The 18,326-nt window shown below is 46.5% G+C and overlaps 2 protein-coding genes across 2 annotated transcripts; both read right to left on the bottom strand.

Annotated features, from left to right (window-relative positions):
* Positions 1–651: 651 nt before the first annotated feature.
* Positions 652–8,755, bottom strand: MUC21 (mucin 21, cell surface associated). The gene is made up of 3 exons (XM_029243266.1): positions 8,730–8,755; positions 1,194–1,938; positions 652–840 (listed from the first exon to the last, which is right to left on the bottom strand). The coding sequence occupies exons 1-3, from the start codon at positions 8,753–8,755 to the stop codon at positions 652–654; spliced, it is 960 nt and encodes a 319-aa protein (XP_029099099.1).
* An 8,028-nt stretch (positions 8,756–16,783) lies between these two features.
* Positions 16,784–18,280, bottom strand: MUCL3 (mucin like 3). The gene is made up of 2 exons (XM_029243265.1): positions 17,429–18,280; positions 16,784–16,930 (listed from the first exon to the last, which is right to left on the bottom strand). The coding sequence occupies exons 1-2, from the start codon at positions 18,278–18,280 to the stop codon at positions 16,784–16,786; spliced, it is 999 nt and encodes a 332-aa protein (XP_029099098.1).
* Positions 18,281–18,326: the final 46 nt, after the last annotated feature.

Genomic DNA, 18,326 nt, shown 5'->3' with positions numbered 1-18,326 from the left:
AGGTCTAGAGCAAACATAAACGGCCTGGAAACTGTGGCTTTGAGTGACCTCCCTCCCCGCCCCTCCCCCCACCCAACAGCATACCTCCTCCCGTCATGCTCTGGGTTCTGCATGTGCTAGAACATAATCTCTACCTACCACAGGCTTAATCCATGAGCCTGTAGGATCTGGGCACCTGCCCTCCCTTCTCATCTCTCCCAATTCAATTCCCCTCTCAGTCTGGGAGATTCTTGGGGGCACAGGGTTCCTGCTTGGGGCAAGAAGCATTAGAAAAAGGGGACAGATATGGATGATGTCTCTGGATTTTACTGTGGAGATTCTGAATGCCAAGTGGATTCTAGCATGGGGTTCTCTCATACAACCGGGAAATTCAACTCGGCGCAGCACACACCCACTCGTGTGCACACACAGGTTCTCTCTGTGATACAGTTTGTATGTGTTTATTTCTTAGCTGAATGACCAGCAGAGTCTCCTCTTTCCAGTGTCTGGCAAAAGCAAGAGAGAGGGAGGAAGTGTCTTTCCCAATACTGGCAGAGACCCAAACAAAGCTAGGAGGGGACTCCTGGGGACGAATGAAAGGACACTCAGATCTCTGGTCCCCCAGGCTGGCTTCCTCTGTGAGGAATGTGGCTCTCTGGCTTCAGCAGCCTCTTAGAGCCCATTGTGGCTCTCTCTCAGCTCCATGGCCACTGAGGATACTGGTCTCCTCCAGAATCCATTAGGGCTCCACCTAGACCGGTGGTGGACCGTGTGATTCCCTCCAGGGCCTGGGCCGAGGTTTGGGCCATGGAGTGGATAGACAGCTGTGTCAAAGACATTTCTCAGGGACAGGGAGTTTCTCTAGAAAAAGAAGGCAGAATCATTTCAGAATTGGATTCCCCCCCACTCCCGAGAAGCCTTCACCAGGGACTCCTTCTGGAATCTTCTCCCCCTTTAAACCATTTCCCTCATTCAGCAGTCCTTCCACCAGTCTTTATTTCTTCTTTTGCTCCCCTTTCCCACAAGTCAATAGCTTCCTTTGCACATTGATTGGCTCCTCTGGTTCTAACTTGCTATGTCTCTTTCGTAACTTTCTCCTGATTTTTCTTTCCTCCCTACTCATCCCTAACTTGGTGGCCCTACTATTCATACCTTATTTCCCTATGTTCCCTATTCCTTCCCCCCAGGCAATTTCCTATATATTAGGCACTCACCACACAGAAGTAGAGCCCAACAAAGAATCCCACAGCCACTATAACCGAGACCAGAGAGATGAGGAAGATTTCCCATGGCTTCAGGGACCCACTGGGCCCTTCATTCACTGTAGTTCCAGCACTTGTGCTAATACTGTTGGAAGTTGTGATTATTCCAATTGTCAAAGGTGTACCAGAGCCTCCTGCAGTTGCACTGGATCCAGTGTTGGAGGCCGTGGTGGTCCCGCTGGAGGTTGTGCTGGATCCAGTACTGGAGGTTATGCTGGTCTCACTGGAGGTCATACTGGAACCAATATTGGCAGGTGTGCTGGTCTCACCAGAGGTCATGCTGGATCCAGTATTGAAGGCTGTACTGGTCCCCCCAGAGGTTGTGCTGGATCCAGTGTTGGAGGTTGCGCTGGTCCCTCCAGAGGTCAGGCTGGATCCAGTATTGGAGGCTGTACTGGTCCCCCCAGAGGTTGCGCTGGATCCAGTGTTGACAGGTGTGCTGGTCCCTCCAGAGGTCAGGCTGGATCCAGTATTGGAAGTTGCGCTGGTCCCTCCAGAGGTCATGCTGGTTTCAGTATTGGAGGTTGTGCTGGATCCACTGGAGGTCACTTGGGATCCAGAGTTGGTGGCTGTGCTGGTACCACCATAGGTCGTGCTGGCTATAGTGTTGGAGGCTGTCCTAGTCCCATTGGAGGTTGCACTGGATCCAGTGTTGGCTGTGGTGGGTTCACTGGAAGTTGGGCTAGGTGTGCTCCCACTAATGGAGGTTATGCCTAATGATAATCATAGATGGTGACATATATTGAGCATATCTACTTTCTGCTCAATGGTTGGTTAAACTCGTTACTTGGATAATTCTATTTAATGCTCACTACAGCCCAATGAAATAGATATTATTATTATCAACAGCTAAGATGAAAAAATTGAGGCTTAGAGATGTTGACACTTGCCCAAGTGTGTACAGCTAGTAAGTAGTGGAACAGGCATTTGAACCCAGGCCATTGAATCTGCACTTTTAGCTACCATGCTAAGTCACCCTCCACATCCACCGCCAACACCAGGGTTACATGACCTAATTTCACGGATAGTAAAGCTTATTCCATCATCTGCTGTACAGTATTCAACACAGATGAGAAGTGTTACAAAGGAGTGTAGAGCCCAGGTGGGACTAGCGTATATTGCTTAATTCATTATTAAAGTGGTATTGCTTCTTTCTTGGAAAATATTTCTGAGTGTTATTCAGAAAACACCTATATTAGAATTATCTGGGGACCTTGTTGAAAATAAAGATTTCTAGGCAAACAACTCCAGACTAAATGAATCAGAGTCTGAGATAGGCCTAGGTATCTGGGTGATTACATATGCATTAAAGTTCCACGGGCTCCTGATTACAAGGCAAAGGTTAGAAAAGAGCAAGTTATATGTAACTTAAATATATAAGATCTCCCAGGATTAAGGTCTGCAAATCAAGATCTACAGGTATAGGGAAGCATTTCCACCTTCTTGAAGGCTCAGCTAGAGTTAAGGTTGTGCCTATTTTTTGCCTCTCACTACCTTGAAGGACAAAGATGCTTAGCCTCCCCAGATAAACAAAATTTATCTCATTTGTGGCTCATTTTACTATTAATTTGGACATGAGCGCCTAGCACCTCACCCCACACGTGTGTAGCTTATTTGAACTAACATAGTATTAGAGTTTAGCTCTATTTGGGGGAGGCCCCCTAAAATCTGCAATGGGGTACAAATTGGAGTTAAGGTTAGAATCATGAGTAAAACTAAATAAGAAACTGAGATGAACAAGAGTAGGGGTGACGTAAAAGAGGGAGTGGATTTGATTTGAGAAGTTTTGGAGAATAGAATAGTTGAGTCAAAATTGTATGAGGGTGGGGCTTCCCTGGTGGCGCGGTGGTTGAGAGTCTGCCTGCCGATGCGGGGGACACGGGTTCGTGCCCCAGTCCAGGAAGATCCCACATGCTGCAGCTGGGCCCGTGAGCCATGAGCCATGGCCGCTGAGCCTGCGCGTCCGGAGCCTGTGCTCCACAGCGAGAGAGACCACAACAGTGAGAGGCCCGCGTACCACAAAAAAAAAAAAAAAAAAAAAATTGTATGAGGGCTAATTTTGATTCAAAATGATGAATTCTCGGGGAAGTACCCTGATGGCCTAGTGGTTAGGATTTGGCACTTTCACTGTTGTGGCCTGGGTTCAATCCCTGGTTGGGGAATTGAGATTGTGCAAGCCGTGTGGCACTGCCCCCCCCCCCCAAAAAAGAATTCTCTAAGAAGTCATGCTTCCTAGTTGCACAATAGGAGACGGCCCGAGGAGTGTTTAATAGAGTGTCAGAGGTGCGGAGCAGAGTGGGAGTTAGTTTTGACTTAAATCCTTTTCTCCTTGGCCTGAGGCTGACTGAGGCTGATTGTGGAATAGGGGTTAAGGACACGAGAAAAATTAAGATTTTATAATATAGAAGAGTGATATTTTAAAATAACAGTCAACTCTTCTTGTTATTAATATTTAAACCCCAGCCATATCTCACAGGTTATTACCATTTTATAGATGCAGAAATGGAGGCACAGAGAAGTTAACTCACCCAAAGTGTACCAGTAACAGATGGAGCCATGATTCAAACGTAGGCAATTGGAGACCAGAGTCCACAGTTTTAACCACTGTGCTCTGACTGCCTCCCAGGTGATACCTTATTAGACTGAAGCGATCGGGGTGAAATGATGACCCTCACTCTATGGCGGAGAACCAGCTATTCCTAGTGCCGGTCATCATCTCCCACAATCCCTCAAAAGTTCACAGACCATCCACCTTTAAAGAAAAGCACTCACCATATTCCAAAAGTAGGAGATGCAACAGTAACCAGTACGTAAGGCAAATGTTTCTTTTCTGCATCTTGATCTGCCTCTTTGTGGCTGGTAAAAAAGATGCTTGGATCCCAAATGTGGCCAAGACCTAGAAGGCAAAGAACAATATTCTTGAGAAAGGAGAGTTCAAGGTGAAGAGATAAAGGCTGGAGCTTCCAGGAGCTTGGTTCTCCTATGTATGTGTTCTTGGAAAGAATCTGGAGCTTAGCGGGATGGGAGACTGGATGCCTGGGCTTCTTGAGCTTCTTTCACACAATGTTGTTGCCTCTTTCTTTATCATGGAAGAGCTGCAGGAGCCTTTATAGCTTCATATAAGGGAGGGGTTGGGAAGTTGCCTTCTTCTTCTGCCAACTATGAGCAGGTAACAAAACAATACTGAGCCTGGGAAGGAATAGACTGGGGTTCAACAGGAAGGTGAGAAAGGAGAATGACATGATCATACTAGGCAGGGCACTGGGATGGGTTTGAGCAGGAAGTAGAATGCGGTAAGGGGATCAAGGTTGTCAGAGTGGAAGAGACCCACCCTTGAGGCAAAAATAGGGCCAGAAACCTGTTCCAGTTCAAGACTTTGTTTCCTGGTCAGGAAGTCCTGTGTGCCTGCTTTTAGTACGGAAGAAGCCCTAATAGACTGAGCTGAAGGGTAGGACCCAACATCTTTGAATCAAAAAAAAAAAAAAGAGACCTCAAAGAGAGCAGTAACTAGGGATCTGGGCTCCTGGGATACGGGCAGAAGACAGACGGTATATTGCTGAGCATGCAGTAGACACTCAACAATGCACAATGACTGAACAGGAAAAGAGAGATCCATGGGTAGTGTAGCCATCTTTGGGGTCTCTGGCACATGGGGGATGAGGCTGGGGGAGAGTGTTGAATATGCAGGAACAAGCCACCTGTCACACTCATAGCAGGTAAAGGGGTGGTATAGGGCCCCCCTTTTAAAAAATTTTATTGAAGTATACTTGATTTACAATGTTGTGTTACTTTCTGCTGTACAGCAAAGTGATTCAGTTATATATATATATATTCTTTTTCATATTCTTTTCCATTATGGTTTATCACAGGATATTGAATATAGTTCCCTGTGCTATAGAGTAGGACCTTGTTGTTTATCCATCTTATATATAATAGTTTGCATCTGCTAATCCCAAAGTCCCAATCCTTCCCTCCCCCACTCCCACAAGGGCCACCTTTTGATTCTCAACCATAGGGGTTCCTATCTTGTTTGTTTTCGGAGTAATTCATAGGACTTTTTCTTCCCTGAGATCCTCCAGATGTTCCTTCTCGTCAGCCTTAATGAAGCATCTCTCAGCAAGGTATACCACGGGCACCACATTAGGAGACTTCAGGTCTGTTGGGGGAGGGAGATACTTACTTAGTCCAAGTCCTCTAGGAACTTCGAGTTGGGTCTGGATGCAGATATAGCAGCAGAAAGGACACACAGTCAGCTAAATGAGCATGACTGAAGAGACCCAAATGAGTGGAGGGTTGGGGAGTTTATGGGGAAAGCTTCTTGTGACCAGGGTAAGGGGAGTGGGATTAAAGGGAGTTCCAGTGCACAGTCTGTATGACCGAAGTCAGCTGTCTCCATTCCCTGTCAATGAGGAGAAGCTTCGTGGAAGAAACAACATCTCAGGTAGTTTATTTATAGGTGAATGGGTATCCCCGACATGTAAGACCTGCTAGAAAGAAGCTGCAAGCAGGAGGTGGCTGGAGGCATGAAGGAGCTTGGAATAAGTCAGTCTGAGAGTCCGGAGGGACAGAGTGTGCTAAGAAAGGCTTACATGCCTAGCAGCTGTAATGGGTGGTTCCTGAGGTTGAGGTGTGAGGGGCCAGTCAGTGACAGATGGGGTCCTGAACTCCCAGCAATCCTAATCTGTGGCTGTAAAGCCAATAGCACTCTAAGAAAGAAAACTTTTCTTCCCTCTAGAATTAATTGGAGGCAGAGGTCCTGAATTCAAATCCAGATTTCACCTTTTAGAGATATCCTAAAAAAATTTTACATGCATACTTATCAGTCTAAATGTAATTAATATCTTTATGCTCCTTCAAAACAATACAAGGACCTTGGAACTCTTTCATTCTTATTACCTGTCTCCCAGCTCAAACCCTAACATTATCAAGTATGTTAATTCTATCTTGTTTTTTAACTTCATGAGAAGTTATTGCTATCTGCTAACACACCATAAGATTATAGTCACACAGCTACAGTAAGCTGCAAGAGAGACTGGGAAATATAGTCCTTTGCTGGGTGGACATGTGCTCAACTAAAACTTGAGAATTCTATTTTCAAAGATGGATAATGGATATTAGTAGACAACCATAAAGCTATGACAATATCTATAGTTTTTGCAGATCTGATCCTGTTGTCTATTTGTTTTGTTTTGTTTCTTGCTGGCTTTCACTCATGGTGCCTCATTTGTGATTTGAGATTTATGACTGTAAATTTATTTTTCTTGGGTTGTTATCTAAATAAGTCCTTTGAAACCCAAGGTGAGTTCTGATCTTCCACAGTGAATTTGCATGTTTTTGCCAAGCATAGGGAGGCAATACCACTTGTAGATTCCTTTAAATTAAATTATAGGCTTGAGCTCTTTTGAATTACCTAGGTTACATGATTTTGGGCTGCAAACCATGTAAAGTATTGTGGTTACAAGTTATTTCTCAAGAGGTACTTCCCCCATCCTCCCTTCCCTTGCACTGAGTTTAGAGACAGGCAATTTTTCTTGCATTTCCTTAGAGGAGGGGTGGGTTTGTTTTTGTTTGTGTTTTTTAATATTTATTTGGCTGCGCCAGGTCTTAGTTGCAGCACGCGGGATCTTCGTTGCGGCATGCAGGATCTTTTAGTTGCGGCATGCAGGATCTTTAATTGTGACATGCAGAATCTTTAGTTGCGGCACTTGGGATCTAGTTCCCTGACCAGGGATTGAACCTGGGCCCCCTGTATTGGGAGCGTGGAATCTTAGCCACTGTACCAGCAGGGAAGTCCCGGGGTGGGTTTGGTTTTAGTTTACACTCTCCCTGAAGGTTTCAGATTTATGTGAAGGTCTACTACAAGAGTCCTCACCTGTGTTGGTCTGACTGAGGTTGTGCTACCTGAAGGTTAAATTCACTGGTTGGGCAAAAGTTGGCTTGAGTACTCTTACCTCCTTAGGTTCCTACCTTAACTTAGTCTTTACTTTTAGCGTTCCTTACTGTCCTGCTGAATCAATGATACTTTTAAGAAGAATTTTTAGTACACCATTTTTAGTTTTTCAGCATATTTTAAGACACCTAGCCCATTATAGAGCCAGAAATTTAAGTCCTCATTGGATTGTTCTGAGAAATAAATGATCCTGTATTTAAAGGCACAGCACAGTGTTTGGTGCATAATAAGCATGCAACAATAAAGCACAAAGGAAGAGCATAAGCATATAGAAGCCAAGTGTATTTTGAGATTTTAATGGTAGCACGTTGCAGTGATTTTCTCCTTACTTGTCATATAGCATTTGGAAGAGACAAAGAAGTGGGGAGGGAGAATCTTCCCAAAGATGAAGGAGACCTGGAGGACATGTGTAGGTCAAAGATGGCTTTCTGTCTACCTAGTTTGTATGATTTGAAGCCGCAAACCCAAATGAAGAATGTTATGCAATTACAAATTCTCAAGGGAGGTTTTTACTCCCCTCCACTCAGTGTCAAGTTTAGAGACAGACATTTGTCTCAGTCGCCAATGTGCAAGGTGGGCAACACAATTTCATTCTGGTTTAACCACTGAAACCTTAACCCTTTTAGGTCTCAGCTTTCTTTAGAGTCTCCTATTAGACTCCACCCCTTATGCAGGTCCTGGACTTTGTCTCCTGTACCCTAAGTGCTAAGAGGCTGTGAGAATGTAAGCTTAAATTCACCAGATACGGCAAATGCCCTCAGTGTGACAGCTGGTTCAGAGCTCTGCTTCAGCCTCTCTGAGTCTCTGCCTTCTCTTGGTTGTTGATCTAAATATTACCTACCATCTACCCAGCTAATTGATACTATCTACCCAGCTGATTGATATAGTTACAAAGATTTTTTTCAATATTTTATCCAGTAATTTTTGTTGCTTTCATTAAGAGGGGTGGTTAATGCATCTTGTCCACTATATTGCCAGAAAAGTAGAAATTCTCAAAAGATTGTTTTAAGATTACAAATTTCAAAATTGTTAAATGATAGTGCATTTAAAATTACGTAGTACAATGCTTAGCACATAGTAAGCACTCAGTAACAAAGGGGAAAAGGAGGGGAAAGAATGCTCAAACAGATAAACAAGGAAGCAAGTCATCTTGCCACCACAAATAGTATGAGCTGTGTTTTTTAAGGCTGTAATCATATCTTCCTTCTTCCTACTGGTCACACTGCGTCATGAGGAAATAGAAAAGAATTCCAAAGTGAAAGGGTACAGGTTATTACTTGTGCATTAGGAGAGCAAAGAGAAATTGTTGTGCAGTTGGTCACTGTGACTTCCTAAGAGGTTCTGAACTATGGTTAAGCTTAGGGAGAATCTTTACTTGAGCTCAGGTCCAAATCTGATGAGGCTGCAGGCCTCCTCCAGAAACACTCTCTGTTTTTCTGGCTGCTCTGTTGATCAAACCCTCTATGATCTCTACCTTGCTCATGACCATCTCCATGGCCAATTCCCTGAAGACCTTTTGGAAGCCCATCTTGACCCACTTTATGGCCACTGCCTTCTCCTCCATGATCGCCTTCTTTTGCGATATTTCCTTTTCCAGAGTGCCCTGCATTATCCAGTCTATGTCCATACTCCCCCTTCCTCTATGTCTTCCTTGGCAGCCTCTTCTATGATCCACTTCATGGCTCTTGTCATGGCCTCCTCCATGTCCATGACTCCTGCCAGGATCCATGCCATAACCACCCCCTTGGCTGTGGCTTAATTCATGGTGCACTCCATGGCCTACCCTGTGTCCAGAGCCATATGCTCCTCCATGAACCAGTTCATTTTCTAGGCTATAGAACATTCCAGAGCCCAATCCTGAGTCCAGGTCCAGACCAAGGCCAGTTCTGTGGTCATGGAGGTTATAAATGCCTCTGTTTATCAGGGGAAAAGAAAAGTCATTCTAAAAGAGAAAAAAATATACTTTTAGAGTTAAATCGTTTTCTTTCAGATCATTAAAACTTGGATTGTCAAAAATCACAAAATTTTGCTTTTCGTCCATTCTTTGTGTGTGTCTCTCTTCCTCTCATTTATTCATTTATTCGCTTCTCTGAGAAAACAGACTTCCTGATTATTGCACTTGCATACTCTCTACGTGAATGCTACGATCATTGCTCTGTACATTGGCAAATCCGCATCCTGTACCTAGAGTAGAGTCTCCCAGAAATAGGGAGTCTTTCATTGAGTTAATCAGCCAAGAAAGTTGCACGTCTATGAGGAAAGGTAAAAACAAGAAACTTATGAAAGTTCATAAAATAGAAGTCAGAATAGTAGTTACCTTTGGCTGGGCAGGTATTGACAGGGAGGGGACACCAGAAACTACTCAGATGATAGGCATGTTCAATATTTTGAACGGGATGGTGGTTATTTGGGTGTGTACACATTTTTAAATGAATCAAGCTGTACACTTGAGATCTGTGTACTTCTTATAAGTTATACTTCAATTTTTTTTTTTAAGATAAAGGAAGGCCCATTGAGAACTAAAGGTTGGAGAACCAGCTTTAAACACTGTGGCTAAGAGAACAGGCTCTCCTGTGAAGCAGACTTGGATCAGAGCCCCAGTTCTGTCACCACCTCACCCTGTGATCTTCAGCAAGCTACTTCAGTCTCTGACTCCAGTGTCCTAGCCTGTAAAATGGGATAATAAGAGTACATGCCCCAAAGGTGGTTAAGCAGAGTTAAGGAGAAACAATGCTCTCTTGCACTTTTAGTTCTGGACCTTGCACCTAGTAAACAGTTAATAAAATGCTAGTTATTATTATTATATGTTTATCTTAAACAATTAGAGGATCGTTCATGGCTGGTGAGTCACATTTTCTTCTTGCCACAGGGAGGGATCAGAGGATCTGAAATAAGAAACACAAGTAAGCTGATTATAAATTATGCCAGCCATGGGGCTTCCCTGGTGGCGCAGTGGTAGAGAGTCCGCCTGCCGATGCAGCGGACACGGGTTCGTGCCCTGGTCCGGGAAGACCCCACATGCCGCGGAGCGGCTGGGCCCGTGAGCCATGGCCGCTGAGCCTGCGCGTCCTGAGCCTGTGCTCCGCAATGGGAAAGGCCACCACAGTGAGAGGCCCGCGTACCGCAACAAACAAACAAACAAATTATGCCAGCCATTTGTGGCTCGTGTGTGAATTTTTCATTGATTTATTGTGTATTTACTCGGGCTCATCCTACACATGCTGAAGACCACTTCTGGAATACATACTGCCAAAATGGGAAAGTATATGTTTTAAAAATAGAGCAAGAAAGATATATTAGAATAGGAGATTAAGACCAGGATGTAGAATAGAATGCAGAAATGAAGTCTGCTGCTGGCATGTGGCTGTCACCCCTCCCCTGTCCCCAGAGAACTGCGGGGGGCTTTAGGCCTTGAAACAGGTGAGCTCTCAGAGCATCAGAAGCCTCACCTACACAAGGGCAGGAGTTTCTGGGGCTTCTGTCCTTGCTAAGGGTATTTTCTTGTTATCCTCCCTTACTGTGTAGTCGAGTATTTTGAAATGGCCAGCCTATCTGAGCTGTGCTAAGGGGTACCTACAAAAGTGAATTTCTTTTCACTTGGGTAAAATCATAAAAAGAGGGGGAAAGAGCCCCGTACTCTCACCCCAGGAAGTAGCATGTGGTAATATCTATGATCATGAAAAATCTGTTGGGGGCCCGAATGATCATCACTTTCTAGAGATCCTTTTTCTGGTGCTATATAGTTCCAGCTATTTTATAATAGATATGCTTTCCCTTATCCTTGCCTCTATCCACACCACATAGACCCATACACTTACCTCTCTCTTGGGCCCCCACTTCACATTTGTTTTCTTTTTTTTCCATTTCTTGCTATATAATCTATTGTTTATATTTTCTGTTTTGCTCCCTCTTGCGGTCTTTGTATTATGCTATGTGAGAAAGTAAAAATCAGACTGAGAAAGTAGCAATCTACCCAGCAATCTTCACCAGGCTGGGATATAACAATGTGGATTAAACCAGATGCAAAGATTACTGGGAAGAATATTTTCCCCAAGGACACGCTGCAGCCGTAAAACATCAAAACAACCCCCTTCGTTGAGTGACTTACTCACTTTCAATGATTTCGTCAGTGAAAAATTTGGTTGTCTAAAATAGCAAATTTGCTGTTTGAAATTATATCAGTAAGAAGGAAATATCCCATTCTTGTCTGGAGAATCTAAGTTACTTTGGCACAGAGAAGCAGCCTGGATTTCCTACCCAGAGGCAGATGAGTTTCTGAATAACATTCCACATCTCTTAACTTTGTACTTTCCAAGGAAACCAGGTCCACTTCACAGTCTAGAGCTGCTGTGGATCCTTGTACACACAGCCCTGCTTTGTTTTGAGCTTATTAAAACTCTGCTTCATTTAACTTTCGCCCAAACTCCACGCTTCCCTCAATACTGTAATGACTCTTTTCCTTAGTTGGTAAGAAGCTCCTTAGTCCCTCTAGTGTACAGTCTCCTTTGGTGCAACAAGCCGATAAATCTGACTTTGTGAGACTGCGACTTTACTCCTGCTGCTCTTATGTCGATTGGGTTAGCATATGTGTAACTCGCCACACACTGACTGCTTTCTCGTTCTGAATATCTTGCTGGTCCCATTCCCATTATTCTATTCCCATTCATGATCCATCTTCTAGGTGGGTTCCCCCCATCTCCATGTACAGTAACTCACGAGGCAAAACTCAGTCTACTAACAGTCCAACACCAACCATGACTGCAGCCCAAGAGATGAGGATGATGCCTCAGAGCCGCAAATATCCACTTGGTTTAATCACATGTGCTGGTGTGTGGCTCACGCTAACTGTGCTTGTGCCCATGGAGACTGGGCTTGTTTTATGGGAGATGGTGCTGGTTCCAGGAGTGGTGGTTGGCTCATGGGTAGATCCTGTCCTGGTGGTCCTAGTACCTGGCACTGATGTGGTGGATGATGTGCCAATAATGGATGTGCCCAGGGCAGAGGTATTTGGGGCTCTCCCAGGGACAGTATTCCTGGAGCAGGGGATGTGGAGTCCGTTCCAGGAGCTGTGGAGACAGAGATGGGGGTAGTTGGTTTGGTTCCAGTGATCCTAGTGTCTAGGAAACAGGTCACACGATATGATGCATTGGTAGTGGAGATAATTAACAGGGAGGCAGGTGTCCTTAGAGCAGAGGGGTTGATCTAACACATCTCTGGTGCTGGTGGTTTGAGGAGAGGTGTTGTGGTGGGACGAGAGATGGTAGAAAGTGATTCGCCTGAGGCCATGGTCCCCAGAATAAAGGTGAGTGTCTTACAGAAGAGGAGGTAGAATACGTGCATGGATGGTGCTGTTGATGGTGGAAGCAGAAGATTGAGGAAATGTGACCATGACACATGTGGACGTGGGAGATCTATTCAATTACGGAAGTGGTCACCCACAGAGAAGAGCGTGGGTTGGGATGAAAGGAATAGGGTCTGATAGTCTTGTGATGTAGTCACTGGGTATAAGGATGGTGCTGGAGGAAGAGATGACAGAATAAGATTTTTCCATGGATGAGGCAGTGCTCATGGCTTGGAGCAGAGGTGACATAAGCTAACACAATCGTGGTGATCAACAAAGTCGAGCTGAGTGTGCTCGGAACAGATGACCCACGTGAAGAGGCTGGCAACCCCAGGGACGGAGGCGGGATGGGGGCGGGGGACTCAGACAAGGTGGGAGGACAGGGGAGGCAGTAGAGATGGTGCTGTTGGCAGCAATGGTTGTGTTTAGATGAGACGTGGCTACACTGATACAAGAACAGTGTCCGTCACTGGAATAGCAGAGGGTGGCTCAGAACAAAGTGGGTAGAATCAATTCCAGTACGAGTGCTGATGGCAAGTGCAGAGGTGGTTTTATTCAGAGCAAGTGCCAGAGTATGAAAAAAAAATAGTTTGGTCTTGGACTAGAGCAAGGATTGGCAAACTTTTCCTGTAAAGGGCCAGATGGTAAATTTGTAAGCTGTTTGGTCACAGTCTCTGTTACAGTTACGCAAAGTACCTGGAAAGCAGCTATAGATGTAAACAAATAGGTGTGACTGTGTTCCAACAGCACTTTCTTTGGAAAGACAGATAACAGGCCAGAGCTGTCTTGTGAATTATCGTTTGCATCCCCTGGACCAGGGTTCAGTATGTCGAGGCCACAGTAGTTTCAGAGGCTTTGGTGGGCACAGACTCCACAGTGGTTCCTGAGACTGTGGTAGAAGCTATGGTGAGTGGTCTCAAAGCCTGTGGTGGCTTCATTGGTGGAGACTGTGGTGGGCACAGATGTCATCATGGAGGCTGAGGTGCTGTCAGAGGCTGCTGTGGTCTCAGCGGGCACTGTGGTAGCTGTGGAGGGCACAGAGCTGTAGCTGTCACAGAGATTTTAGTGGAGACTGTTGTGGTATCAGAGGCTAGGCTGTGCTGGCAGCTGTCCTGGTCTCAGAGTTGGTGGTGGAGACCATGGCGGTCTCAGAAGATGTTGTCGTACTCCTAGAGCCAGTGGTGGACACATATGCTATTGCTGAGGACGGGTAGTCTCCGGCGCTTTGGTGGAGGCCTCAGTGGATTCAGAGATCAAAGTAGAGGGTGTTGTGGGCACGGATGTTATCGTGGAGGTTGTGATGCTCTCAGAGACTGTGGCTGAGGCCAGGACAGGGGACTCGCCCAAAACTCCGCCCCCCCCATCAGAGTGGCTTCAGGGTGGGAGGAGGGCATCGGCCGAGGCCCAGGCGGGCCGCTCCTCGGGGGGGAGGTGGGGACCTGGTGGGATCCTCAGATGAGCCTACTGTCGCCCTCAGCCAGACTCCGCTCTGTTAGGGAGTGAGATTCAGGAGCCACAGGTCAAGTGGAGCCTCCAGGGAAGGAGGGCCGTGGACTGGGGAACCCAGAGTCCCCGCTGCCTGGCCCCGGGCCGCCCTGCTCAGGCTTCCCCTCTGCTCTCACACCTGGAGCCTGCTCTAGCCCTAGGGATCTTGGGTGCTCGCTGCTAGGACGTGCTCTCTCTTCCCCAGGAAGGTGGCCGGGGAGCATTCCCTGCCTTGCCACTCACTCATTAAGTAATTTTTCCCAATGAGAGCCCAGCTCCAGAGCTTGTTAAAGGATTTCCCCTTAGATATCAAAGTGATCACTAGCCTGGGAGAGAGAAGTGGGAAGGGAGACATTCAGGGCTGTGCCCTGGGGCCCATGGCACTCACTGTCCCCGTTTGCTTTGGGGAGATGTAGAACCTCCCCCACTCCCCCAAACACACGCTCTTTGACCCCCAATGCTCCATTTTGGTGCCTTGGCAGGGAGGCATTGGTCGAGTTGGATGTTTTGCTTCATTTTGTTTTGGTTTTTTAATTAGGGTCCAGGCTGGGGAAATTCATGGTTAGAGGCTGGGGTTAGGGGGTATCTGCTTTCCTCCCAGAGCGAGTGACTTTCCTGTCATGGCAGCTGCCACATGCTGCGTCACCATCTGCCCAGAGACTAAAAGCCAGGCAGCTTCCTCCTTTGTCCTATGGCACTCCAGCCCTCTTCCAGAGCCCAGGTGTCCTTCTCTGCCTCAAGGCTCTCTCCAGGGACCTAAGTCTGGGGTCCCTCTGGCACCTGGCTTGCCTCCTTTCTGGCACTCGCGCTACAATTCTGCCCTTAGCAGAGCAGATCTGCAGTGGAAGATTCAGAGAACCCCTCAGGCCTCAGGGCCCTCCCAGCCCAGGGCTGGGTCCTGGCAGATAATCCACTGACATGAGTGTCCGGGTTCGGATTACTGTCCATGATGGGCTTCCAGCTTCCTGCAAATGGAGATGCCAAAAGTGGCAAAAAGCTGCTCGCAGCCCTGCTGTTTGATTCTGGATAAAGTCAAGGTTGGAAGGCCTGTGGCAAACTGGAGTGCCTTTCCGGTCAGCAGAGGTGCTGATGCTATCCTCTTCCACTAAGAGTGAGACCCAAGGCTACGTGGATGATGGGCGGTGGTTCGGTTGGGACTGACATTTGGGCACGGAATGGTTTTGGAGCAGGGCTGCTCTCCTACCGTGAGTGTGGAACATGGCAGATGTGCATAAACATTGGGCTTAATTCGTTAGAGTTTTGTTTTATTCTGTGTAGTGCTGCCTTGTGATAACTCGTACTGAATTATTTAATTTTAATTTTCCTGTATTTGTGTCTCAGATGAGAACTATGTCGTATACTTCTTTGTAATCCTCAACAGAATGTATAATAGGTGCTTAGAAATACTTGCTTATTAATTAACCCATTTTTCTCCTCCTTTTGTCACCATGCAAATGAGCCAGGCATGAACTCAGGCTGGCTCTTCTGGAAATCCAGGAACGAGCCATTTTAGGAACAGTGGAAATTCAGCCTCCTCTTCCTCGACCCTCCAAAGAATTCCTGTCTTCCAGCCACTCCTGCTCAAGGTCATCTGTAAGGTCACAGCCAGAGCCAGGAACACCAGTCAGGACTTTCTCCCAACTGATAGCCCAGTAATTATGATGCCATACTTTATAAATATTTTACACTTTATTGTAAAAAGACCAATAGATAGAAAGAAGTTATCTGTCATCAGCTAACTCTCCCTTACTCCCTCTGCCCAATCAGTAATAAGTGAAAGGGCTTTAGTAAATTGGAGAGAAAATCCAGAAAACATACACAGATGAAATGTCTGCAAGGAGAAAAATCAGAATCTGGGGTGAAGGTGTGGAGAGAATAGGGGCAGTAGAGAAGATGGATGACTCCTACAGAAAAAAAGCCAAGACCTTGGGGCTTTGCGGGGAGAGAGGAAAATAAATGATGAGTGGGGAACACCGTCAAGGAAGGTCTGGGGTGGGGATCCATGGATGAGACTGCAGGCCAAACAAAAATCCCTCCCTGTGTGCCCACACACAACCCAGCAAGCCAAACCAACAGGATGCCCACTGCAGACATTTAGGAAAACTAAGGGATTCAGGAGGGAGAGGGAAGAGCCATCTGGGTGACAGATATTTATGATCTTTTCTGGAATTTTTCTGAGAATGGAGAGGGTGGAGAAGGAAATCCTCTTTTCTTCTCAGATCCTATTTTTTCATTAAAAAAAAACCAAAAACAGTCAAGGGCCCTGGGAACTCAGAGACAAGTCTGTTTCCCGCAAACTCTAAGTAATAGTAGATGGAAATAATATAGGTTGGTCCTGAAACCCAGAAACTCTGTCTTTCAACTCGCCCTGCCCATAACCCTGACTCACAGTCAGTCTGGAGCATTGCCTTCTAAGGCCCCCGAACTTCCCTTCACTGTGCTGTCCCTCCCAAAACTCAGAGTCCTATATTGATCCCCACTCTGTACATCCATCAGACACCTTTTCATTTTCAGATCATCATCTTCTCTAGAGAACACTTGCCTGTATTATTCGTTCTTTCTTTTCTATACCCCAAACTCATATCCTTTTTGCTTATCACTTCACCCCTTGACCAGTTTCAATAACACAGCAGTTGAAGGGTTGATGTGTTAACCATCAGTACTTTGCCCTTCCTGGAGTCCAGGAGATAGGAATTGTGGGTCTCATTTTCCATCCAGGAAAGGGGTAAGGCATGGAAGAGCTGGGGGTTGGCGATTTCTGAAACATCATTGTGGGGAAGAGATCTGGGTCATGCCAAGAGTCTGTTGCTCCATCAGGTGGACTGGGTAGGAAGTGGGGCCCCCATCATCCTCTGGGTCATTGTCCTCAGTGTTCTGGATCAGTGCACGGCGTGTTCGTGCCAAATAGGAGACCTGTGATTGGGAAGAGAAAGGAGGCATGAGTACGATCTGCCATGCCATTTACTTTCCTCGACACCCATATCTCAGGTCCTTTGATTCTATTCTCCCTGACCCTGGACGTTGGCTTGCTCCTTTCCCAAGATTCCATTCAAACCCTAATCCTTATTCCAGCCCCAGATCCGGTACATTGAGTTCCAGACTTCATCTCCAGTTCCTTCCTCTGTCTTATTTTCCTTATTCTAATATCCCCCATTCTCACACTCCAACTCCAAAATTTTCCCTACTTTACACTCTTTTTTTCTCAGCCACTGCTTTCTTCCCAATTCCACTTTTCATGTCACATGCATCTATTTTCTTTCTCCATAGTTTCCACCACCACAATCCCTCTATTACCATCCTCCACACTATGCCTCTTTTCCTAGACTTATTAGTCCCTCCAGTTCTGATCCATAACATATCCTCAACTCCTTATCCCATGGGTTCACTCCCCTGGGCATCACTCTCCCTTACCAAGAAAATCAGGCCAAGGAACACCAGGAGGAGAATCACTATCAACAGGACCACGATAACTATGGCCCATGCAGGGAAGGAATCATTCTCCCCCCTCTCTCCAGCATGGAAATCTCCTTGTGAGCCAGCTTTGTTCTGGTGTGGATGGCTCTTGTCAGGGGCTTCCGACATGATCGATCTGGTGGCTGTAGAAGAACCAACTGACACATGACGGGAAATCTCAGGTTTTCTTGGAAAAGGAGAGGTAGTACTGATAGACGTGTCTCCTGTGACCTTCACTGGAGGTCTTATACTCTCTGTGGCTGCTGTGACTTTCGTTGAATTTTCTGTGTGTTTAATTGGGGATTTTGTGGTCTCAGTGGCCAATGCGGTCTTTCCTTGATGTCTAGTAGATTCTGCTGGAGTTCCTGAGTTCTTGTAATGGGTCCATTTGGTCTTTCCTTCATGTCCTGTGGGCTTTGCAGAGGTTCCACTGCTTCCCTCATGGATCGATGTGGTCTTTCCTCCGTGTACCGTGGGTGTTTCTGGGGTGCCCGTGGTCCTCTCGTGGCCCGATGTGGTCTTTCCTCCGTGTCCCATGGGTGTTTCTGGGGTGCCCGTGGTCCTCTCGTGGCCCGATGTGGTCTTTCCTCCGTGTCCCGTGGGTGTTTCTGGGGTGCCCGTGGTCCTCTCGTGGCCCGATGTGGTCTTTCGTCCGTGTCCCGTAGGTGTTTCTCGGGTGCCCGTGGTCCTCTCGTGGCCCGATGTGGTCTTTCCTCCGTGTCCCGTGGGTGTACCTGGGGTGCCCGTGGTCCTCTCGTGGCCCGATGTGGTCTTTCCTCCGTGTCCCGTGGGTGTATCTGGGGTGCCCATGGTCCTGTCTTGCCCCGATGTGGTCTTTCCTCCGTGTCCCGTGGGT

Source organism: Monodon monoceros, unplaced genomic scaffold (assembly GCF_005190385.1).
Source record: "Monodon monoceros isolate NGI ecotype Baffin Bay Population unplaced genomic scaffold, NGI_Narwhal_1 Super_Scaffold_3, whole genome shotgun sequence".
Classification (NCBI taxonomy): domain Eukaryota; kingdom Metazoa; phylum Chordata; class Mammalia; order Artiodactyla; family Monodontidae; genus Monodon; species Monodon monoceros.
This window is presented reverse-complemented; position numbering and strand designations above follow the sequence as displayed.